Below are 25,556 nucleotides of genomic sequence, written 5' to 3' on the forward strand. Positions count from 1 at the left end.
CAAAGAGTAAGGTGCCAGGAGACTGAAACCAGCGAGGTTCTGTCCTTCACAGCCATATGCATCTTCTCCATGGTCTCAAACACTAGGCTCAAGTCTCATCCATGAGGTCTGAGCCCTCACGACAATTCTAACGTCACTCACTGTGATGGTTAGCTTTATCTGTCAAGATGACAGTTTCTAGAACAACCTAAGAGTATCAATAAGTCACTGTGATGGTTAGCTTTATCTGTCAAGATGACAGTTTCTAGAACAACCTAAGAGTATCAATAAGGGACTGTCAAGATCAAATTGGCCTGTGGGCGTGTCTGAATGGGACCAGCTTGATGATTAATGGGTGTGGGAAGACTCAGGCTGGTCTGGGTCCTGAAGTGCGTAAGTGTCAAGAAAGGGAGCTGAGCGGTATGTGTGTGTGCACATATGCTCCTCCTGCTCTGGACACGGATGGGACCACATGCATCAAGTTCCTCCCTGACTTCTCTACAGAAATGGACTGTAACCCCACCTAAAATAAACGCCCTTCCCCTAGGTTGGCTTTTGTTGGTGTATTTTCATCACCACAACAGAAATGAATGTAGGGCACTATCCCCACTTCATCTTATCGCACAGGTTCTGGGTTATCATCTCGTATCACCATCATAAAATGAGTGAGCACGGCACAACAAACACAGTAAGGTGTGCCGAGAAACTGTACTCTTACTACAGTGTGCCATTATCTTCAGTTGTTCCAATTACTCACCAAGCTCCCAGTCTTATTAACCTTACTGGGCCTAATCTATTAACTATTATACGTATGATGTATCTGTAGGAAACACTTAGCATGGTACAGAGAGTGTTCAGCACCATCCAGCATGGGCCCCGACTGGGGTGTTTTGACTATATCTCCCACAGAGGAGAGACTATCTAACAAATGTTTTGCTTTTTATCAAAACAAATTAGTCAATAAAAGACATTTTACAACAATAGTCATTTCTGTTTTTATTGACTTCCCAAAGCTGCTAACTCAAGAAACGTGACTAAGCCGGGCAGTGGTGGTGCACGCTTTTAATTCCAGCACTGGGGAGGCAAAGGCAGGCGGATCTCTGTGAGTTCAAAGACAGTCTGGTCTACAAGAGCTAGTTCCAGGATAGGCTCCAAAACTACAGAGAAACCCTGTCTCGAAAAACAAAAAAAAAACAAGAATAACAAAAACAAAAAAAGGAACTGAATCCTCTTTACGATCCTTCAACCTGATCAAAGCAGCATGTGACACGAATTCATGTCCCCTTCTGAGGAACTTAATAAACTGCTTTCACATATCATAGTGTCATCAATATTTGACTTTTTCATACTGAACTGAACAGTGGTATGTTTACATATTACACAGACACAAAAAGCTGTTCCAAATTAATTTGTGAAAATAGCTATATTACCAAAAGGAGCCTACTGATTCCATGCACTCCTCATCAAAATTCTGATGATGATCTTCACAAAATATAGAAGGAAAAGAGATCTTAAATCAATAGTCAAAACAATACAAAGCACAAAGGGCAATGCTGGGCATCACAAGACTTAATTTCAAAAACATTAACTGCAGGGGGAAAAAAAAACAACCAAAAAAAAAACAAAAACAAAAACCTCCATAGGTCATTAAATCATTGGAACAGAATGCAAATTTTCCCCACAATAGCCACCAAGGTTTCTACAAAGATCCAAACATATTCACTGGAGAAAAACAGGCCTCTTCAACTAATGATAATGGGAAACACTGGTTCTCCAAGTGTAAAAGACTAGAACTAAATCCCTGTCTCTCACTTGTACAAAATCAGCTCAAAATAGAGCAAGGAGCTTCACTAAGACCTGGAACCCTGAAGCCATAGAGGGAAGCGTGGAGGAGACATTTCAGGTACAGGCAGGTGACGGTTTAAATGATCAGGTTGAAAGGATCTACAATTGGCCAGTAAGGGAGCCTCGGGGCATGCCTACAAGGGCAATCTTTATTAACTGATGTGGGGAAAGAGTCACCTTTACTATGCACTGGCATAATCCTGTGGGTGTGCTCTGGACTGAAGGAAGGACAGCTGGATACTCCATCCACTCCCCTTGCTTCCTGAGCACAGGTGCAGCCTGACAGCTGCCTCATGCTCGGCAGCCATTGTCCCCTGACCACTGTGAGCCAAAGGAAACCCTTTCACCCCTAGGTTGCTCAGTCAGGGTGTGGTCATACCGACAAAATAAGTAACTGACACAACACGTTAGCAAGGACTTTATCCAAAGGGGTCCAGCATCTGACAAAAGACCTGGCAGGAAATTATCAAGTTCATAAGCAAGGTAATGGCAAGCGTGACATCAGGCATACAGAATGGGAGAAAACGACACCCCACTTCAAATAAGTGGGTAAGTAAAAGTGCCTCACACTTCTCAATAAATAAGGGACAAATGAGCAATAAGTAAATGAGAACTATTCAAACATCCCGGCCATCACAGAAATGCAGGCTAAAACTACACTGCTTCCACCGTATCCTAAAGCAAATGCTGGCGACGGTGTGCAGGAAAAAACTCTGGATACTGCAGGGAAGCATATAAATAACGCAGCCACTATAGTCACCAGCAGGAAAGTTTCTCCCAAAAAAACTAGAAACAGAGCTATCATATGATTCAGGTACACCTCTCCTAGAAATATATCCCAAGGACCTTAAGACAGCATCTTCAGAAGTAATTGCATAGCTGTTTTTTATAGCACAATTACATACCTAAATTATAGAAGCAGCTTAAATTATGGAGCCAGCAGATGACTGGATAAAGAAAATGTGTTTATATAAATATATACATTCATTCATATATATGACATCAAAGTGTAAGTAAGCACACTCGAAGAAGGTGAAGGATGGCTACAGGGAGACAAATACAGCCAAAACACATGATACAGTTAAATAAAAATGTGTTTATGAAATTCATCATTGTGTGTGTGCCAAAATATGCCCTTCCAAAGGGTAAAAGGGCTAAAGAAATGGCTCAGTGGTTAACACCGCATGCTAAGGGAGAAAAACCTCAATAGTTAAGGAGGTCTGTTGCTCTTGTAGGGGACCCAGGTTCAATTCTCAGCACCAATATGGGCAGCTCACAATCGTCTCTAATTCCAGAGGATCTTACACTCTCTTCTGGTCTCTGTGGGCAGTGAGCACATTTGTGGTACACATACATAATTGCATGCAAAACACTCATACACATAAAATAAATCTAGAAAATAATTGTTATAACTCAAATTCAGTTCCAAGCACGGGAGTGGAATGGCATAACTCCTGCTCCAGGGCATCTGATGACCCTTCTAGCCTCTGTGAGCACCCATACCTGCGAACATCTCTCTCTCTCTCTCTGTCTCTTTCTCGCACACACGCACAAACAACACACAGGCACACACACACACAAACAACACACACGCACGCACACACATGAATACAAAGAAATCCTTTTTTAAAAAACAAGGTGATATCACTTATTGCTCACGAGCACTGTATGCAGTACGTGGCATGGAACGTGCCTGTGCCTCGAAGAAAGGGCACCATTCGGGAAAACAAAGGAGGACAAAATAAGACAAAAACAGTCCAAGTTCCTGTAAGGAGCTGCAATGTTTTGTTAACATAAATACAGTGAAACTATTAATGTTTCCAAGACTATTTTATAGCCATTTAAATTACTGAAGTACTCCTGGACACTAGCCAGTACCTGTCATTGATCATGCTATCTATCTACTCTGGAAAGATTCCATGTTTAGTGCACACTACTCATTAAATTGCTTTTCGTCTAGTGGAGAGTCACACACAGTACCTGAACAACTGATGGTGAAACATATGTACACCTTTATATTTGTCTAAAATGCCTGCAAAATATTCAAGGGCACAGAACTAGGAGAAAGGTAAAATGCTGAGGTTGTTATACACTGAAAAACATAACACTGACATTAACCTCAACTGAAATGTTGCTGGTTTTATAATAAACGTAGACTGTATCAGAGGAAATCCCCAGGCACTGAGTGAAATAAATCAATGTATGGAGGGAGGGGCAGCTCGGTTACTCAGCACACACCCAACAGAGCAAACCTTTGTTTAAGCAGCCACTTTATCACCATATGCTTACTGAAAACAAAGGCTTGGACAGCCACATCAAAATAGCACAGCCTGTGTCTGGTGGAGCCGTGACCCCACAGCCTGTGCCGCTGAAGACGGAGGAAGTGCAGTTACGAACAGAAGCCTGTTACAAAACCAAGACTTAGAAGGAAGAATACGAGTGATTAAACACAGTTAACAGCAGAAGCAAAGGGCAGTTACTAACCAACTCAGCAAAGAATTACCATGCATAACTAGAATTACCAGCACCTTGAAGTACCCCCTTCGGCTGCAGCCTTTGCTATCTATGTGGGGAGGGTGGAGCCCTCGCCTATGTCACACGATGGTGAAGGCTAACTGCTGAGCATCAAATTCAGGAGAGAATTTTTATCCAGGAAGGGAGGGAGGGAGGGAGGGAGGGAGGGAGGGAGGGAGGGAGGGAGGGAGGAAGATTTTAAAAAAGGAAACAGCAAATGGTTAACTTCTCTTCTAAAAAGGAACTGGTTTGACGGTCAGTAAAATAACTACAGACATGGGTATCTATATTTTAGGGCAATGACTTTTTACCCAGTGTCTCCAAACCACTCAAAACCAAGCAAACAAACAGAAATCCACCCCAGACAGGTGAAATCTGGACAGAGAATCAAATTAAGGAGACATTTGCTACGCTGCCTGGGAGATAAGCCTGCAGCTGGTGCGCAGGGTTTCACAACCTTGGGCCTCTCAACAGTGGCTGCAGGCACAGGCAGGGTCTGCTTCTCCAGCAGGGTCTGGCCCTCCAGCGGTACACCCCCCAACACCTTTGAAAGGCAAAGGGCAAGGAGGGGGTAGGGCAGAAACAAGCTACCTGCAGCACCGGCATGACAGCCAACTGCCTCCTAGCCACCTCCTTGCTGCTATTCTCCTTAAACACAGGTTCCTGCCCACACAAAAGGGGGCATCTTTCTAAAACATTAATGAGCCCTAAACAACCATGCCAACGGTCCAGTGATTTTTCATTACACTTGGATAAAGTATCGATTCCACAGAGGAGCTCTAGAATCTGGCCCACAGTGGCCTCTGTGCGCCCTCCACAGCCTCCCACTGCCTGAGTTGCTGCAGCCACGCAGCTGCCTTCAGATCCTGAAGGCCAAGCCTGGTCGGCTCCACTCTGGGGGAGGTCTCTGTTTTTCTTCTGTTCCAGCCCCCTCTCCAATCATGGTCCCCCACACATCCTCTCTTTTTCCACAAGTGTGTTTTGATTGTGTGTGTGTGTGTTCACTTACTCTAGCTCACAACTATCCAGTCCTTCACCCCATCCTACCACCTCCTACGGCAACGGCCACTTTCCAGATACTAGCCAAGTTCCAACTTTGACTACTTACAAAAGCACAGCTTTCTCTTCCTAGATCCACTGTCTTCAACAACAGGTTACGTACAATTTAGTCTCATGTATTACACCCTAATCTTCTGCTGGAGAAATTATTTCTCACCTGTTGATTTTCTGAGACAACTGATCATAAACTTCTGTGTAAAGAGCCATCTGCCTCAAATGGTGAGTGTGTGTGCCCATATCTGTGTGCTCTGAAATTGTTTTAACAGAATAAGAACACTTGAGTCTCTGCTTTCATTGTTTCTCGTCTGTTTTCTCTGCACTGGAGGATGGTCTCTCAACACTCGGCTCTAATGAAGGAAAAGAAAGCTTTGGACAGTGAGATTCCAGCCCTGGAACTCTTGGCTGCCTGTTTGACCTGCGATTTGTTCATCCAGAAAAGGTGACAAGATTAATTATTCCCCCACCGTGCCAGAGCTCTGGTCTTATGATCAGCGTCAGGCCGGTCCTTCCATGACTGTGCAGGGTTAAGGATGTGGCCATAGATCAGCAAGTTGCAAACCAGCCTGTGAGAAGACTGCCCACTTGACCTTGGCCTCCTTAGCTATTGCGCTGAACAAACCAACAGGGCTTTGCCAGCCCATCTAGATTGTAAAAAACCAAGACAATACTGAGATGAAACAATCCACAGTTCCAGGGATTTGGCTTTGTTTGTTTGTTTCTTTTTATTTACATCTTATGGTTAATGAATTAATTAACCATATAAAAGCAAGGCTATAGAACTGCCTTCTTTATTTTTGCAAACTGGGTCAGTTGTTGGTGATTCTGGGTTTCTGAAGTCTGCATTCTGTTCATTTTGACACTTTGACAATGACTATCTGAGAAAATATCTAAAATTGAGGACAGATTAAAAACATTGCATTGTTCCTATGTTTTTGCTAAATCATTACACTCACTCTTGCATCTCATTTATAGGTTATTGGAAAGTTGCTACTGCTAAATGCCTATATTGCCTGACCATAACCAACCATTCTTGTAATTAAACATACAGTACTACAATTGTAAATCTCTCAACAGTCAGATTAAAATCTCTGAAAATCTTCCTTTAGATGACACAAACACAAGCAAAGCCAAGGAAAACATCATTACCCTTTCCTCCTAAGCATTCCCTCTTACGGACTTCCCACTTACTAAGAGTGCCTCACAAAGTAACATTAGAACTCAGGACAACACAAAAGGAAACATTAGAATTATTTGTTTTGTTTAATTCAAACTACACTTGAAACAAAAACTTAGCTGGAAAAAGAGTACATTTGGATTTTTCAAAATTAGTCAATATTCTTCCTGTGACACAAGTTAACTTTGAAAATTGACAGGCAGACAGACACTCACACACACACACACACACACACACACACACTCACATACACTCACACACAATTCTAACATAAATATATCAACACTGTATTACTTTCTTAAATTTTAGGACCCTATCATTAGGCATTTTTCAGAAATAGTCTTGAGAAGAAAAAGTTCAGTACACAGGGAGAAGAAGTTGGACTAAATGAGGACACTTGGGATCGTCCCTATCATTTCCCATCCAGGGCATCTTTGGCCAAGGAATGAAACTGTCCTTTCTTGCCAAGGTCACATATTTAAGCAAAAAGCAAAGGACAATACAGCTACTTCAAAGTCACTTCTAAATTTTCCAGATAGCTGTCCTTAGATAGATACGAACTAATTAAATTCCAAGCGCTATGAAAAATAGTTTATAATCAACTGTCTAATTTCCCTGCTGTTTCTATTGTTCAGCAACTAGGAGAAAGGGCTGTGGCGACCGTACTTGCCACACACAAGCCAGAGCTAGTCAGCCTCTGGGACGCTGAGAATAGCCAATGATCACGTAAGGAAACACAGCAAGAGTGAACACCACAAAAGGGAAGTGATTTGCCAGGTAGCCTATAATTAGCTTTCAAGTTTTACAGTAGAGAATAGTATTGAGGCAAATAGATTAGGAAGACTTTAAAAGGGATTAGTCATTCACGGGAATGACTAATCCCTGAATTACGTTACCTGACCCAGGAGAAAAAGCCCACATCACACAAGTATATAACCCTTCTACCATAGATAACTCTATTATATACCGCCCCCCTCCAGTACAGGTCCCCTCTATTATAGATCCCCCTCCAGTACAGGTCCCCTCTATTATAGATCCCCCTCCAGTACAGGTCCCCTCTATTATAGATCCCCCTCCAGTACAGGTGCCCTCTATTATAGATTCCCTCTTCTTCAAGCACAGAGAAGGAACTTCTGAGTACAACAGACTTGCTTCTGGAAATGCCGTTACCTGTTCAAGAAGACACTTAGCAAACAAACAAACAAAAAAAAATCATTCATACAAACTAGACTACCATAAACAACAAACCCCAACAGTGGGCTAATGAGGATTAACTAGGAGGAGTAACTCTAAAGTATCCTTAATTTATAATGTCATCCACATAGAATATCCTACACAATGAAAAGAAAATCTGTTAAACCAGAAAGCTTAAATTTTTCAAGGGAGATTTTTAACTACCACTGTGACTAAAATTCTGATATCATGGAAAGGAAGTTGTACTAGAGAGAATGCTTAAGCAATACTAATCAGAATAATTAAAAGTTGACCCCAAAATATTTCAGTTACAATAATATCTGAAATAATTCTGAGAAGGAACAGTTTTCATATGAGCCCTTATAAAATTATTCAAATACAATGCATAGGAATACAACATTAAATTGTATTAACCAATAGAATGACATATTGGAACTATAGAAAGGCAGGTAAAACATGAACATTAAAAGCAGAGTAAAACACTCTAAAAAAGTTTCGCTACCTAAATTATCACTGTTTCTGCATTTTACCTGAAATTGTGTGGTCATTATTAAAATATGTCTCCAACGTCCTTCGACACAACCTTAAAAAGAATAGGGTGGCCAGGTGGTGGTGGCACATGCCTCTAATCCCAGCACTGGGGAGGCAGAGGCAGGTGGATCTTTGTGAGTTTGAGGACAGACTGGTCTACAGAGAGAGTCCTAGGAAAGCCAGGGCTACACAGAGAAACCCTGTCTCAAAAAACCAAAAAGGAATAGGGATGAGCGCCCCTTCCCATTGAGTCTGGGGGGGGGGGGGCTTGTGTTTGCTTTGCCCAGATGCTGCTGCTGACAGACTTGCAAATGAGGGTGGAAGGACGAGGTAACATCCACCTGGCTGGATGCTGGCTCTAGGGAAAGCAGGGCTCTAAAGCAGAGACCAAGACACGCAGGCGCTTTGGTAGACAGCCACAGCTGAGCTCCCTGGCAACAGCTGCAAGCTGAGTGAGTGTGACATCTGACTAGAACCACATGAGAAACTCCAGGCGTGAACTGGCCGTCAGAGCAGCTCCCAAATTCCTAACCCACAGTGTCATGGTCAAAATAAAACGGTCATCTTAAGCCCCTAGGTTCTGGAAGAATTTGTTAAGCAGGAGGCATGGTAACCAGAGCGAGGGCTGGAACTGAAGAAAAAACTCTTGAGTGTTGGGGAGATGATTTAAGACAGACTCTAGCTAGTCATGGTATTTACCTTCAAATTTAAATATGTTACAGGACAGTTTGCCAAAAGTTCAGATTCACATCATTGACTTTTCAACCAATCTAAACATACCTCATGTTCCTCTCATTCCCTTTGGTTCTAATAAATATTAACTGAGCACTTACTCTATCTTGGGCGCCAACCGAAGGTGATAGTTGCGAAAGTAACGAAGACACTATGGGTGGCATCACAATAAGACAGAATCAAACGCCAATCATCCTACAAGCTAGTAAACACAACAGGTCCAAGGACATGCTGACACAGTCAAAAGGACTACGAGCACCGACAACAAGCAGGAGTCCATGCAGACTTGGCAGAGACCAGAAGGCTGAGGGGACTTGACCGCAGAAAGGACATTAAGCCTTGAGAGAAGAGCTTGGTCAGACAGGGCTGAAAACCTTAAGGCACGACACATCCTCCCGGTGGTGCTGGGAAATGGGATCTCTATGCGAGGTGAGGGAAGGAAAGTTCGGCAGGTTTTCACACAAGAGGACGAAATACTGAAATTGTCATTTCAAAGGATTGATGTGGCTCTTAGCTTTGCATCATTGTGACCAAATACCTGAGGTTATCAATAACAAACAAAATACAAACAGAGGGATGGTGGCACACGCCTGTAACTGCAGCACTTGGGAGGCAGAGGCAGGTAGGTATCTGTGAGTTCGAAGCCAGACCACTCTACAAGTGACTTTCAGGACGGCGAGGGCTCCACAGAGAAACTGTCTCAAAAAACAAAACAAAAAAGAAAGAAAGAAAGAAAGAAAGAAAGAAAGAGAAGAAACAAAACACTTGTCTCAGTTGCAAGGCTGTACTTCCTGGTCACCTGGCACTGTTCCATTGGGCCTGTAACAGCACAGTACCTCTCTCGGTGCGAATGTGTAACTGTTACCAAGCTCATGGCTCCAGAAAGTAGAAGACAGAGCGAGGGCCAGGGTTCCATTATCGCCTCCAAACCATGTCCATAAGTCCTGACTTCTTACACTAGCTCCCATCATCTAAGAATTTTACCACTTCACAATAGTGTCACAAGCAGAAGAAAAAGCGCTCGACATCTGGCTCCTTAGGAAGACATTCAGTATTCAACCTATAGCATTAACTAGTACAGTATTTTATATACTGACAACACCATCCTAAATGTATTAAATATAAATAGAATACGCAAGCCCACTTTATATGCAATACTTCCATGCCTATAACACAAAAGGAAATGATTTTGTATATAAGTATGGTGTATGTGTGTGTATCCCATGTGAGCATGTTTGTGTGGGGGTGAGTGGGTGGGAGGAAGGTCTCAGCTCCACTTAGCCAGTGCTGGTTTTACTTCATGTTGCCATGCCTAGCTTTCTACCTGGTTACTGGGGATCCTAACTCAGGCCCTCATACTTGTGCAGCAATCACTTTATAGATACCCCAGAAATCCCGAGACAAAATAGCACTGAGTTCTTACTATGAGGAAGGCAGCTTTCCAGAGGAGAAACATTTGTATCCCACAGAATCAAATTCTCCCAGTAGAAGAAAGAAAAGAAATGTAGTTAAGAAAGTGGGAGCTTTCTAAAAGCTGTTTTATCTGCATACTGTTTTATTAGATACAATAGAGTAAGTAGAATCCTACAGGGTTGCTGCATTGTTTTATACCCGCAAATAAAAAAGTAGAATATAAAACAAATGCTTAATCTATATATAGGGGGTGAGGAACAAACCTCATAGAATATCTAACTGAGACAAGAAGAATGAGGGTGTATGAAAGAAGCAGAGATGTGGACCAGCAAGGGAAGAACAAGGGCTCTCCTGAGACAGAATTTCATGTTACTAAAAGAAAAACCTCAGGCATGTCATAGGTCTTTAGAGATCAATGTTTGCCAGGTGGTGGTGGTAGGCAGAGGCAGGTGGATCTCTGTGAGTTTGAGGCCAGCCTTGTCTGCAGAATGAATTCCAGAACAGCTAGGACTGTCTGGAAAAATTTTATAGGACTGTCTGGAATTTTTTTTTTTTTGAAAAAAAGGATCAAAAAGTTTAACATGGCTATAGTCTTGGGGCTACTTGACAACAAAGCTTGGGAAACACAGGAGTCCGAGTCAGTTCGCTCAGGGACATGTACACTCAAAGTTCACATTCTACTCTACAAGCAAGAGGCCACCACTGCACAACTAAAAACAAGAGAGCCAAAAATGGCCAAGCATTCTAAAAGCCCTCTGGCTTCAGTGTTGGAAAAAGAGATTGGAGACAAGATTGAAGCATAGGAATCAAGTCACCAGAGTCCAGGAGGGAGGCGCTCAAGAGATGCCTGCCCAGTTAAGGCTGCTTCCTGCTTTTCCAGAGGAACCAAGTCAGATTTCCAGGACCCAGGTAGGCTCACAATGACCTGTCACGCCAGTTCCAGGGAATCCAGGGCCCTTTCCTATCCCCACAGTCAGCTGCGTATATGTGACACACATTCACAGACACACACACAGAGATAAAAGTAAAATGTTATGATCCAGGAGGGAAAAGGTGGAGGCAGGAGCAAAGGAAATGGGAGAAGAAATGAAGAAAGGTATAGCAGAAAGAAACCAAAAAAGCCTTAGGATGCGGGACCAAAAGAACTATGCGTGGAGGTAAAAGAACTCAGGAATGGCCTGAGTGTTTGAATTGGGTGTGACTGATGGAACCAGGAATCCCTACAGCAGAAAATAAGCTCTGGAAAGGAAACGAAAAGAAGCAGGAATCCATTTTGAAAATTTAAGATGAACTGTCTACAGGTAGGCATGGGTAGGGCGTCCTGCTAGAACTGGCCAAGAAAGCCTTACAGTCAAAAGATAGGAAGAAAAATAGGATCAGATGAGTATTCCGAGATAAAAACATATGGAGGCCACCTGAACCCCAGGAGTAAATGAAAACGAGTAAATGTTAGCAAACCCTAGAGTTGGGGGGGCTGTCAAAAAAAGACTCAAAGAGGGAAGCAGGACCACGTGCCACTAAAACTGAGCAACAAATCAAAGCACTGCTTCTCGGGAGTGTCCCTTGGTTACATTAGAGTGGGAGCCTTCCCTGCTAAATCCCACCAGAAGCTTCCACTTCTTTTCCTTCTTCAGCCGGGAGGATTTGATTCTGTGCGATATAAACACTTCCCCTCTGGAACGCTGCCTTCCTCATATAAGCGGCTTCTTACTTGCACTCAGCTCCTACGATATGTTCTCCACACAGACATTAAGTGTTTCCAAGGGGATGGTCATACCTGACAATGCCTCGCTCCCTACACCACGCAGCCCACTTGGAGGAAATGCAAATTACAGTCTTATGCCCAGTCAGCCCAGCTTCCCTGCGACCTCAGTTGCCAGCACCTTTTTGATAAGATAACAAATGTAAAGACAATAAAAAAGGCTGCAGCCTCCAGAGCCAGACCAATCAAAATTTAAATCCCACTTCCAACATTTCATAGCTCAGTGACTTACTCTAACACTCAGTGTTCTCAACTGGTGGGGTATGACCCCTTTGGGGGGTTCAAATGACCCTTTCACAGAAGTCACATATCAGATATCTTGCATACCAAATATTTACATTACAATTCACAACAGTAGCAAAATTACAGTTACGAAACAACAACAAAAATAACTTTATGATTGGGGTCAGCACACCATGAGGAGCTGTACTAAAGGGTTGCAGCATTAGGAACCACTATTTACTGTCTACAAATTGAAATAAAGTGAGTTGTTCTTGTTCACTTGGCCCTACTGTAATCTGAAGGCCAAGTGCACAACTGCCAATGAAAACAGATCCATTCAGCCACCTCCCTGCTGGGAAAGGGGACAGTCATTTTCAGTCATCATCCTGCTGAGACTCAAACCCATGAGATGGAAGACTATTCCTCCCCATTTATTTTATACTTGTGTGTGCGTGTGTGTGCACACACGTGCTTGGGACAATGTTATACACACATGGACTTGTTTGTATATGTGAATGTGTGGAAACTAGAAAACTGTATCAAGTCCCTTCCACCTTTTTTTTTTAACAGGCTCTCTGTCAATAAACCAGAGATGAACTGCCTATCTCTGCCTCCCCAGCAGTGTGTGTGCACAGAGCCCAGCTTTTATGTAGGTGCCTGGGCTCCAAACTCAGGTACTCATGCAGCCCTGGTCCACCTCCCCTGCCCTCCTTCCCTTTTAAAGGTGTGGTTACTAACTTCTGGGAGGCATCACATCTCTGTTCTCTTCTTGACGGGTTGGCTTCTCCCTGCCAAGCTCTTTGCTGGTTCTTTCATACGACCCACGCTGCATATGCGTGCACATTGCTTTGACCAGCATCGGTCCCCAGCCCTCCCTCTCTCTCTTATCCAGGTTTCATACATTAACACTCCAATTCATATCTTCTACTCAGATCTCGCTTCCGATGTCAGATAATAACCACCTGTAAAAAGTCCTTCCTACATATCTCAACAGCATTTTACACTTAGTCTTCCGAACTCCTCGTTCTCTCCAACCCTAGTCCTCCTCCTGTGTTACTCATTTTACTGAATGGAAAACCCAGTTTTCTAACTGTCTGGACTCAAATCTTGAATCATCCTTAATTCACTTACTCTCACACCACATCCAAACAGTAAATCCTGTAAATTCTGCCATCTACATAACTGCAATATTCAAAATTCAAACAGTTCAAACCATACACCTCTATCACTTTAGTATAAACCATACGCTTTCTGCTTGGAATAATGCCTTTGTCTTCACACTGATCTTTTTACTTCTCAGTCTTCACAGCACATTCTGCGTGGACACTGTAACTCCCTTCAGAAGGACAGTCGTAGCTGGCTACTCTCTGGGCAGCACCCTTGGAGTTTCCCATCGTACTCAGAGGAAAGGTAAACTCCCTAGGACCTTAAATCCCTGTCTTCTGTCCTCTTGCCCACCCACTGAACCTGCCGTGTACCAACCCCGAGGGTCTCCTGGCCCTCCCCACACACCCCAGCAGTCTCTGCCGCTGGAACCCGACTGCCGTTTTATTAGATGTGCATATGGTCTGTTCCATTGCTGGCCTGTGAAGGTCTTAACTGAGAAGGTAGTTTGGAAAAGATACCATCTCTAACAAACCCCCCCCCCCCAAATGACGAACCTAGTAACAATCCCCTCTTCTGCATTTTCCAACGTTCCTTTGCCTTTTTTTTTTCTCCACAGCTCTCATTTCCTCTAATATATTAAATGATAGATGTATATCTTCTTCATAGCTGAGCATATAAACTTCATAAAGCCGGGGACGTCGCTGTCTTCTTTCCTTGCTGAACACAGACAACAGTACCGATAACACAGAGGGTGCTAACACAGAAATCAAATGATAAACTATGAATGAGAATGATTAGAATAAAGACTTTGAATCGATGGCTGTTCTCAGCATTTGTGAGTACGGACACAGTTCAAGCGCAGTTATCCCACAAGGGACAGCGTAAATGGGATGGTGGAAAGCTACAGGGAACAGTAAATACAGGAGACTACATTCCTAGGGACGGTGAATTAACTAACAGTCTAGGAAAGAACCTAACGTAAGAAATTTCATTTTAGTTTGGTATATAAAATACTAACAAAATGAATGTGAACAAGATAAACACTTTCTTCGGCCGTGGGGTTTGTGAGTGAGGCTCGGCCATGTGATAAGCATATTTCACACAGCATTCCATCAGCAGCAGGGAACGAAAAAACACTCTTTCTTTAAACTCAGCCAAACTGTCATGAATGAACCAAAACAAAGTTAGCAAAAATCATGTTTTCCCTAAAGTTAATGCAGTAAATATTTTAAAGAGGAAGGTGCTTACAGATATTCTATTTACAAACAGCTGCAATGCATTCTAAAACATGCATGTGCATGTGTGTGTACATATATAAATATACAGGTACACATTAACAAGTATGTACAACTTTATTATTTTTAATTAAACATAGTAAGAGAAAAAATAATACATTTAATAAAAGCTTAGCTGGTTTCTGGCATGGTCTTAAAAGAAGCTCCCAGAGAATAAGAAAAAGGGAAAAGGTTAGTATCTAACTGCTTTACAAAGAGCTTTTATCAATAAAACTGGAAACAAAAAAATACTTCCAGCAAGGCTGTTAAATGGTTTCTTGAGAGCACTTACTATGCCTATAGAGTATCTCCTGGTAAAGGTCTAATGCAAAAACAGAACAATAGTTAGCAAACAGGGTAATTATAAGAAACTACTGCCAGCTGCCTGTCTCCACTGCCCATGACAAACTCTTAATAAAACACTGAGAACTCAAAATGTATCCCAATCCTTTTGGTCAATCACCCCTAGACTACGTAGTGTTAAACGTTGAGCTCCATCCACTCAGGAAGGAAAACAAAATCACATCTAAAGGTGTCAGTAGGATACGGAGGGTCAGAAGTACTGGCAGTGTTACTCGAGATCTTTTCCCCGTGGAGCTCGGGGTAGGACAATCTACAGAGCCTCTCTTCCAGCCAGCTGGAAGGCACGGGAAAGCCCGGCCACAGGAGGACCAGGGTCTGCCGGCCCCAGATCTCAGTATGGGAGAATGCCCTGCAGAAATTAAAGCGCCTTCATAAAGTCAAAGAAAAATAGACGCAACTGCTAAAGAGAAACGGTTGTGGAGAGAGAAGAAAACAGGACACAAGTCAGGAAGGTGTGCAAAAACAAACGTTAGCACACCTCCCCTAAATATGCACTAAGAGTGCTCACGCACGCATGCACAAACGCATACACTAAAGTCTGCAGAGCTCACGCTTGCATCATTCCTCACACTGTCAAGATGACCACTTTTGGCCTGGGAGCATCTGTAAATCTACCCACATGAAGACAATGATGGTCAAACTCCATGTTGGATAGATAACCTAAGAATATTAAGACTTAAAGGAAAAGAACTAAGTTCTACTCCTTTACGCATGAAGACTAGGTGACTTGGATTTTTCTAAGGGAGCATTTGCCTTCTGGCCACTAGGTCACTGGCCCTAGGGTGACTACAGTAGCAGTCATTTTAGGACATTACCCTGTAGCAGTTGTTCTTCTCACAATGTGTAGAAGAAATGTGTTTCTTGCTGCTATTAATACCCATGGGACAGGTGTACACACTCCAAGTCATGTGCATCTGCCAATCTCCTGCACTTCTGAGCAGTGTGCTAAAGGCCACAACAGCTGCTGCCTTTAGCTAGTCTGTTAGGAGGCTCAGTTCTCCCTTTGTGTGATCCAAAGCACTAACTAAATGTTACTATTTCATATTTACAAGACATTTTTATATTTGTAAATGGTTTCTGCAGGCTCTTCTTTCTTCCAAGGAGAATGCTGCAAAGGCCGAACAAGCTGAGACACTTAGGAGAACCTGGGAATCTGGGAAACATCGCAGGCATCCTGGGAACAAACTATGTGCCAGTCAAGTTTGTCACTGGGAATCGCACTTCTGAAACTGTATGTACAAAACACACATACACCTAGGCAGTGTAAGCCAGGTCCACTCTCTTTGTCTCAGAGAACCATAACCTCAGTGCCCTGTGCGGTGACTGGTGTTCGGATTTACAGGTCTCCTCTTCATCATGGTAATCAGAAAGTGTGTGGTAACCACTGCACCATAAAGTCACCCCCCCAAGAAAACTTCCTACCCAATCACGACACAGAGATACTGTCACTATCTAACTGCTGAGGCCTGTACTGAAACACTGCTGATACAGACTCATGCCCCACCGCCCCCTCGGCCACATCTTCAATCCCTGAAAGACTCTTCCCTGCTCCAAGCCTAAAAGCGTGTCCATCTCCCAAATTCCTGTCTTCAGTGAAAGAATGCAGCCACTCCTTTCAGAAGAGTTCACTCAACCAGGCAGGAGTCCAGCTCACAATTAATATGCATTTTTAATGCTTGTATCAAATGTTTAATACTGATTGCCTTACATTCTTAAATGATGTTAAATAATGCACCAAGCAGATGGCACAAACTCAAATGTGAAAACGTTACTAACAGGTCTTTAAACACGTGTCGTTCCCCGACCCATCAAAAGGTTCTAAGCAGCCTGGAAGTCAAGGCTTGCTGTGTTTGCTTAGATCGAATCTTATCATGCTGGGCGGTGGTGGCACACGCCTTTGATCCCAGCACTTGGAAGGCAGAGGCAGGTGGATTTCTGTGAGTCCAGAATATTCTACAGAGCAAATTCCAGGGTAGCCATACACTATACAAAGAAACCCTGTCTCAAAAAAAAAAAAAAACAGAATAAAATAAAATAAAAAGAAATCTTATCAGAGGAGAAAGAGAAAGCATGCAACATCTCCTCTGCCTAGCTTTCCTGTTGTTGTTTTGTTTTTTGTATTGGGGATCAAACCTAAAGCCACACAGAAGCTAAGTAAGCACTCCACCAGTGAGTTACAATTCCAGCACATCCCAACACACACACACACACACACACAAATAAACATCTTTTTAAAAATCTGGAGACAGGGTCTAAGTTGCCCATGCTGGCTTTGAACTCACGAAGTTGTCCTGGCAAGTCTAGATCTTGTGCTGTTTGCCTCAATCTCCCAAGCAGCTGGGATTACAGATTTGTACTATCAGATCTGGCTGCAATGCCATTTTGCCCCAGCAACCACAGTTAGACTTGGTGTCACTCAGGCACTGGTGAATTCACCACAGATCACTGTCTACGGTTGAATGTTACCAATGGGAAGAAAGACTCAGGCACAGAAGACCGTGAAATGAAGACCTCTGAATATAAAGATAGCCGCATCTTAAAATTCAGGATCACCTCAGCAATATTACAACCACAATCCTGCATTTTACTCAATGGAAAAAAACTTAAATTTGCATAAGTGAAAGTTTGCTTAAACTCTTTTCGATCTAAAAGCCAACATAGCCAATTTTATTATCTGCTTTAAGTCTTTCTCTTTAATGTAAAAAATGCTCAAAGCCTTAAATCGCAGTGCTCTGGAGGCAGAGGCTGGAGGGTCTCTTGAGTTCAAGGCCAGCCTTATCTACAAAGGGAGTTCCAGGCCGGCCAGAGAAGTCACAGAGAAACCCTGTCTTTAACCACGCCCTATCCCCCCCCCCCAAAAATGCTCTGAGTGAAATTAGGTACCCAGGCTTTCTAGGGTGACCTCAGGTTCTTTACAAATTCAGTAACTACTGAGCAAATATCAGTTATATGCTAAATAGGCAGACATTAACAAAGTCATATGGAAACTCCTGTCTTTACAGAAGTTCACTATTTAGATACAAGAAAGTGTATTAATGCTATTGTAGAAAAACTAAAACCCAGGAAGAGACAAAGGGAATGTGGGATACAGCTCACTTTTAAAAGGTAGTCAAAGTCTGGGGAGATGGCTCAGTAGAAAACAGCTTGCTGCACAAGTCTGAGGACCTGAGTTCGAATGCCTAGCATCCACATAAACAAGTGAGGCTTGGATATGCATGCCTGTAACCCCAATACCAGAGAGCAGAGACAGGTGGACTCCAGGAGCTCAGCCAGATGGCCTATGAAAAACAGCAAGCTTCAGGTTCAGTAAAATACAGTCTTCAAAGGAAGACAGTGATGGAGCGGGACACCCAGCGTCCTCCTTTGGCCTCTGTGCAAGTGCACACATGTGCAAAACCATGCATACACGTACAAACCATGCATACACATACAAAGACGCTCAGCAAAGACCACAAAGGATGGTGTGTGAACACGGACCCGAAGGAGCAGGTGGTAGAGAGAGCAAGGAAAGGAACCGGGAGGGGAACCTGCGAGACGTGGGGATCAAGTACACAGGCCTGAGATGGAAGCATGCCCGGCAGTCTGGACTTAATTTGTGCTGTGATTATTTGAAATAATACCAATGTCCTGCTGTAGAAAGCCCTGCCAAAGGCTTTGGGGGGTGAGGGACACGGATGTCACAAAGATGGCAGACCCAGTTCAGATCCTGCTGTCACTTCAGGGCTTTGGCTGGTACGTGCTGAAAGAACTACTCCCTTCTCCTCTCTTCTCATTGCATCTCAAGACACCAACTTCCTAAAAGTAACTTCTGCTGACAAAAAGAAAAGAAAACTGCTTTGGCGGAAGGACCCAGGGTAAGAAAATCAACCTGCTAGGCAGCATAACCTACCAGGAGAACCAATCCTTGAACTTCACAACCAGCTGGTGGTTTTGCACTTAGTAGGTAACGGTTAGAGCTGGGCACAGTAGGACCACAAAGTTAATCTCAGAACTAAGGAGGTGGAGGCCGCGGACTCAAAGTTCAAGGCCAGACTGAGCTACACAGAAAGACCCTGCCTATAAATAAATAAAAACAAATAATGAATGAATGAATGAACGAATGTGACTTGATATTATTGTTTACATCTCGCTAGATGTTACTGTGTACTATTTTTTGGCGACATTTGCTCTCACCATGAGTTCTCTGGAGCAAGGCCCATATTTTGGGAATGTCCGAGTCCGAGTCCCACCCGGAGGCTCCGCACAGGGATGGCAGCACTATCGCTACAAGGGTGATGTCATAGAAACGACCACAAACAAGCAACCTCATTCCTTCGGCTCTCAATCTCCACTGGCGGAAAAAATCCTAAAAACAGACACCACGATCTCTCCCGGGGCTTTTGGATAATCTCAGCCGTTTGGGCCAAACTCCTGTTTGTGTAACATTCCAGTCTGTCTAAGTCGTTCTTTGCATTTTCAGTGGGGCACAGTACACACTCTCAGAGTGGCCACAAAATACACAGGAACCACACTGTGTGGAGCACTGCTCAATCCACTTCAGCCGGTACGTGCAACACTACCATCGGGAAACTACCCCATCCAGACTACAAATCGACATCTAGTCTGGAAAGACAAGCAGGCAGGAGGGAAACAATTTCAGGGCAGGGGAGATTTCTAGACGAATTTTAAAAATATCTGCGCAGCGGCCTGGAGGATGAGAGAAAGCGTCACACCAGCGTTGGCGCCTGAACTGACAGGGTTTTGAAAGATGAAGAGGCCTAGTACAATCAGATATGGGATCAAAGGGCATTAGGGATTGTGCAAAACACTGGCAGAAACGCCGCCGCAGACTGAAAACCATGAAGGAGGGCTGCTATGTTTCTCAAGCTTTCCAAGAAAAAAAAAAAAAAAAAAACCAACAAGCTCTCCGGAGGGGGGTGGAGGGAAAGTTGCCCGGCTGGCTGCCTGTTGGGAGAAATTCTCTTCTTGCTCTCTCTTTGCTTTGTTTGGCTCTTTCTGTTTTGTTCCTCTCTTGAGGAAATAAAAGTACTGTGGTGGTGGCTTAAATTTTCTGTAGAGAAACGTACTTTAACGTTAGCGTGGAAACTGACAAGTGGACAAGAGCTGATATTTTCAATTTACCTTTCGATAGGCAAAGGGAACGCAGGTATCACGCAGCCCTGCCTTACTAATTCCAACCCTTCTCTTCATCAGCTCCACCAATATTTATTTTATGCTCACTGTCTGTTAGTTTCTGGGATGCCAGGCCAGTGAGGCAGTCTTTCTGCTCTCCTCGGAGCAAGCTCTTGCACGCAGTCTACAGAAGAAATAATCAGAGGGCAATCCGCCTCATTCCTCCCGCAGATGCCAACCCAAACCTGAAGCTCAGGGCAGAATTAACCAGCCAGTAAACCAGTGTGGGTAAAAACACACTTAATAACAAGCTAAGACGGTAGTAATTGCTAGAGGCCCTGGGTAAGCGGGCCCCGGTAACCTCTTCCCTTGGAGGGAGGTTAGAGAACCTCTTCACCATACCTCTGGCATGGTGAATGGGCTGAAAGTGGGCAGAGAGCAATGGGAGTTTTACCTGGGCGCTCAGATAGATTTTGAGGCACTCCTCGCACACCGCCTTCTTGCAGCAGGGCAGGGGCTTGATGGGCTTGTCTTCCAGGCACACCCGGCACATCAGCACCATGAGGGGCGCATAGGGGTCCCCTACCCCGCCCAGGCCCGAGTAGGGTGGAGCTCCTAATAGGCCAGGCACGGAGAAGGGTTCCGGAGCCAGGTAGAACTCCAGCTCGATGCTGCCGCCGTCGGGGGAGAGGGGGTCAGCCGGGAGTGACAACGGAGAACTGGGGAAGGAGGGCGGCGGGCTGGCGGGAATCGGCCCCGGCGGTGCTCGAGGTGGGGACTCTGGCGGCGACAATGACTCGGCGGTGGGGGCCTCGGGCAGGTCGCTCTCCACGCAGTACACGGAGCAGAAGACTTGCGGCTTGGCGGGGGGCGGGTGTCGCTGGGCAAGCACGTCCAGGAGCAGCCCGTCGGGGGGCTGCTGACCGGAGGTCGCCTCCCGTGGCCCCGCTCCCTCCGCCTCGCGCTCCAGCTGCAGTTCCAAACTCTGAGGGTCCAGGGGTCCGGTGGGTGGCAGTCCCGAGGGCTGCCCCGCCGTGGCTGGATTGCTCGCAGGATCCCGGGCGCTGGCGTCCACGCAGTCCAGGTCTCTTCCGCAGCCGCCGCTGCTCGCCTCCGAGGAGAAGGAGGAGGTGGCGGCGGCGGCGCGCGGCCCGGGAGCCCCCGCGCGGTCCCCTCGCGGCCTGGGGGACTGGGGCTGACCCGCTGAGCCCCCGGCAGGGACCCGCGCCTCCCAGGGCCCACCGCCGCCGCTCACCGTGCTCTGCTCCTCGCCCATCGCCGCCCGCGGCCCGCGCCGCCGCCGCCCATCCAGCCGCCGGGACCCCCAGCCGGCGCCGGGCAGCGCGGGCAGCGGCTCGCCTCCACTCGCGGCTGCGCTTCTGCTTCCGGGTCCCTCCTCCGGGGCCGGGACGCCCCAAGCTCCCTCCGGGGAGCCCGTGCTCCCGGGCCGCAGCGCGCGGGCAGCCGGCTCCTCCTCCTCCTCTTCGTCGTCGTCCTCTTGCGCGGCAGGGCACCGCCTCGGGGACGCCGAGGGCCTCAGGCTGTAAGGGCCCGGCCCGCATGCAGGTCGGGGCGGTGCCGCGGTCCCGCGAGCCCCGGGAGGGGCGGAGGAGTCCTGGGGGGAGAGGCGACCGTCAGTCCCGCGCCATCCCTGCCCCCGCGGTGGGGCGCGCGGCGGGCGAGCCGAGGGTCGCGAGGCCTGTGGCGTCACCGAGAGGTGGCCGAGCCGTAGGCAGCGGCTGGTGCCCCCGGGGGAGAGGCGGGAGCTGGCGACCTCCCTCCCCTCGTGCTTCACCTAGGGCCCTGCTCCCTCCCCCTCACCCCACCCCTTTGGCGCACCCTCCCCACACGTACACTCGCGCGCGGGCACCCGCGCACACACTCGCACGCACAGCCGAGTGAGTGTGAGCCGAGCTGAGATGCGCTCGCACGCCGAGAGTTCACACTTGGCCCCAGCCAAACCCCTTAAGCGCCCGCAGGCGCCCCTTAGGGCTGTGCTCTAAGTAGAAGTTCCTTCAAAACTGCTGGGAACTGGGCCCCGGACGGAGAAAACCCAGGGATGTTGCACCCCAGAAGCAGAGCAGGGATTCCTCACGCTGTTGTGTTTTCTGCCTAGTTCCCTGTTTTCTGCCTAGTGCGACCGGATCTTTAAAAACTACAAATAATCCAAAAAGCACTTGTCGCCTACTCTTCCAAATAACTAATCCGAGATTTATCCCTTTTCCTCCCCTCAGTGTTCTCTCCGGAGATTGTTTTTGCGGGGTGTGGGGGGCGGGGGCGGGTGGAGTGAGGGGGAGTTGTTTGTTTGTTCCTTAACCCTTTTAAGTGGGGTAGCCTGACCTAATTAATCAACTGGATCATTGTTAGGAATTAGGGAGATTAACATAACCATATTCATACCCAAAACTGTTTCCAAGACAACAATTTTATTTGAGCCAGAACTTAATTATGTGTTGCCCTATCTTTATTTCACAGGAAGTATTAGTCACCCAAACACTGGTGCGTTTTGATTTTTTAAAGCCAATGAAAACATTTTTGGGAAGCCAACCCCCCCCCCTTTTTTTTAACTTGGGAGGAAATTCAATTTACACATTCTTGTCAAAGAAAGAAACTGTGAAGTGTGTGGATTTTTTTTTTCATTTTGAAGTTGTTATTGAGTTGCTCTAAAATATTTTCCAAGGCGGACGCAAATGAAGAATTCAGTGCTGGCCAAGCAGTGGACCAAAGCCCATACATTTCTATCAGGTGCAGTCCACCTCAGGTATACCTGGGCAGGTTGAGTTGCTTCTCTTCAAGAATGAAGAATTCTTTTTGTTTTTTGGTGTTTGGTTTGTTTGTTTGTTTGTTAAGTTGGTTTTCCAAGATAGGGTGTCTTGGTATAGCCCTGGATGTCCTGGGACTCGCTCTGTACACGAGGCTGGCCTCGAACTCCCAGAGATCCCCCTGCCTCTGTCTCCCAAGTGCTGGGATTCAAGACATGTGCCATCACCGACAGGCTGAAGAATTCTTCTTTTGAAGATGAAGTGGTACTCAAGTGACCTGGGGAGAGATAGCTCAGTAAAGCAAAGAGACCTCACGTTAGTTCTCAGTACCCACCTCAAAAGTAAAAAGCCAGTGGTGAAGCCCAGACAGGCCAATACTACTGGAACTCTTGAAGATTGACCATCGTCATTGGCACACCAAGTCTTCTTCCTGCTGGCTGCTTCTGGCATTTCTGATACCCATGTATCAGAAAATCCATACTGGCTTGACTCCTGGGCCTGGAACCCCTTGAGTTGGTCTGAGACCCAGAGGGCCCCAACAGTATAAAAACAAGACACCCTGCAATGTTGTACACTGTATAAAGATGTGTTGCTGTGATCAGAATAATAAAGAGCTGACTGGCCAATAGCTAGGCAGGAAGAGGGTTAGGCAGGAGTCCTGGGGACAGAGAACTCTCTCTGGGAAGAAGAAAGGTAGAGTCACTAGCCAGACTTGGAGGAAGCAGAATGGACAGTCCAGAGATGAAGTAATGCCGTGTGGCAGAACATAGATTAATACAAATGGGTTAATTTATGTTATAAGAGCTAGTGGGACAAGCCTAAGCTAATGGCCAAGATTTCATAATTAATAATAACTCTCTGTTTCATTTGGGGGCTAGAGATCCAAACATAGTCTTTTGTTTTGTTTTTCGAGACAGAGTTTCTCTGTAGCTTTGGAGCCTGTCCTGGAACTAGCTCTTGTAGACCAGGCTGGCCTTGAACTCACAGAGATCCGCCAGCCTCTGCCTCCCGAGTACTGGGTTTAAAGGCGTACACCACCACCACCGACCTGCCCAAAACATAGTCTTACAAGAAAGTTTGACATTGTGCCCAGTATTGGCTTGTAAATATACACATAGGGCCTGAGAAAACTGAAGGAAGAAAAAGTTCTGAATGTGGAGTCATATGTGGCTTCCTGATGGTCTAGGTTTTGGACTCTGTCTCAGTGCTTGCTACATACAGAGGCTATAAAAGTGGGTTGTTGTTTTTTTTTATCCCCCTCAGTTTCTTCTAAATTCATAAAGTGCCAGTGATAATTGTAGAGATAAAATTTCTTCTTCTTTTTTTTTTTTTTTTTTTTTTTGATTTTTCGAGACAGGATTTCTCCGTAGCTTTTTGGTTCCTGTCCTGGAACTATCTCGATAGAAAATATAGTTACTATATGGAGGGAATTCCATAGACATACCATGAAGTTAATATTGTCCCAGCTCAGTCCATCAGCAGACAAATTGTATGTGGCTGTTAATTGCAACAAAAGTGTCATTAGTGTCTCCCTGTACCACTTTCAACTTTCAGCATGCCCTAACCTGAGCTGAGCAGCTCCCACTAGCCTCTGCCTTTAAGATCTGAACTCTGGCTCAGAATTCAAGGTCTGATCCAGAGCCTTATGACTGCTGTTGTCAGTGAGATTTTTTGTCATTACTAAATGTTTTCTGTTGCACCTTTCTTCTCCTGGCCTTTAAATATGGCTTGTTTGGAGCTCTCCTGAAAACTTTTAGTCATATATTAGACTATGTAAAAACAAAATTAGCTAATTGGAAAAAAAGACGTGATAACTTAATTAAAAACTAAATCACTTTAGTTGTGTATATAAAAGCTAAAATAAGATTCTTCGGAACTGTTGTGGAAAGATATTGTAACCATTGTATGTCAAATAGTGGATTTTTCTGTCCACAGAACAGTCCCTTAACTATTGAAAGAGCCACGAGGAAACCAGTTATTTAACTAGACTTTGGTTCCTGAAACAGCCGAAGGAGTGGGAATGTCTTTCTATCCACTTCTCAGCCACACGGTGGACCCGGGTCCTCCTCGCCTGTTTTTCTGCTTTTCCTCAGTGTCTTCAGAAGAGACTTTGGAATTATGAAGAAAAGGGACATTGAATGCTTAAGAGAAATACAAAGGGCTCTGTCTTCTTTTCCCACCTAAACACCTTAAGAAAAATCCAGCCGGGCAGTGGTGGCACTTGCCTTTATTCCCAGCATTCAGGAAACAGAGCTAGTTTGCTCTGACAGAGTTCAAGGTCAGCCTGGTCTACAAAGGGAGTTCCAGGACAACCAGGGCTACATAGAGAAACCCTGTCTGGAAAAACGAAGAAGAAAAAGACGAAGAGGAGGAGGCAAAGAAGAAGGAAAAGAAAAAGAGAGAAACGAACATTCCAAAGAGGAAAATTTATGAAAAAGTTAGCAAGAAAAGCAAACATTGCCATCTCTACAAAAATGTGAAATAGCACAATGCATGCCCACACTCTTAGAAAA

At 45.2% G+C, this 25,556-nt stretch overlaps 1 protein-coding gene across 1 annotated transcript in view; it reads right to left on the reverse strand.

The window, feature by feature from the left end:
* Positions 1-21,699, reverse strand: part of Rnf217 (ring finger protein 217) — a 113,684-nt gene extending 91,985 nt beyond the window's left edge. Inside the window, exon 1 of the mRNA XM_041653376.1 lies at positions 20,736-21,699. Within this exon, the coding sequence (XP_041509310.1) occupies positions 20,736-21,557 (822 nt within the window). The 5' untranslated portion in view covers positions 21,558-21,699. The remainder of the gene's footprint in view (positions 1-20,735) is intronic.
* Between the last annotated feature and the right edge of the window lie 3,857 nt (positions 21,700-25,556).

Source organism: Microtus oregoni, unplaced genomic scaffold (genome assembly GCF_018167655.1).
Source record: "Microtus oregoni isolate MIOR12 unplaced genomic scaffold, Mior012 000006F_ref0000085, whole genome shotgun sequence".
In the NCBI taxonomy this organism is placed as follows: Eukaryota; Metazoa; Chordata; class Mammalia; order Rodentia; family Cricetidae; genus Microtus; species Microtus oregoni.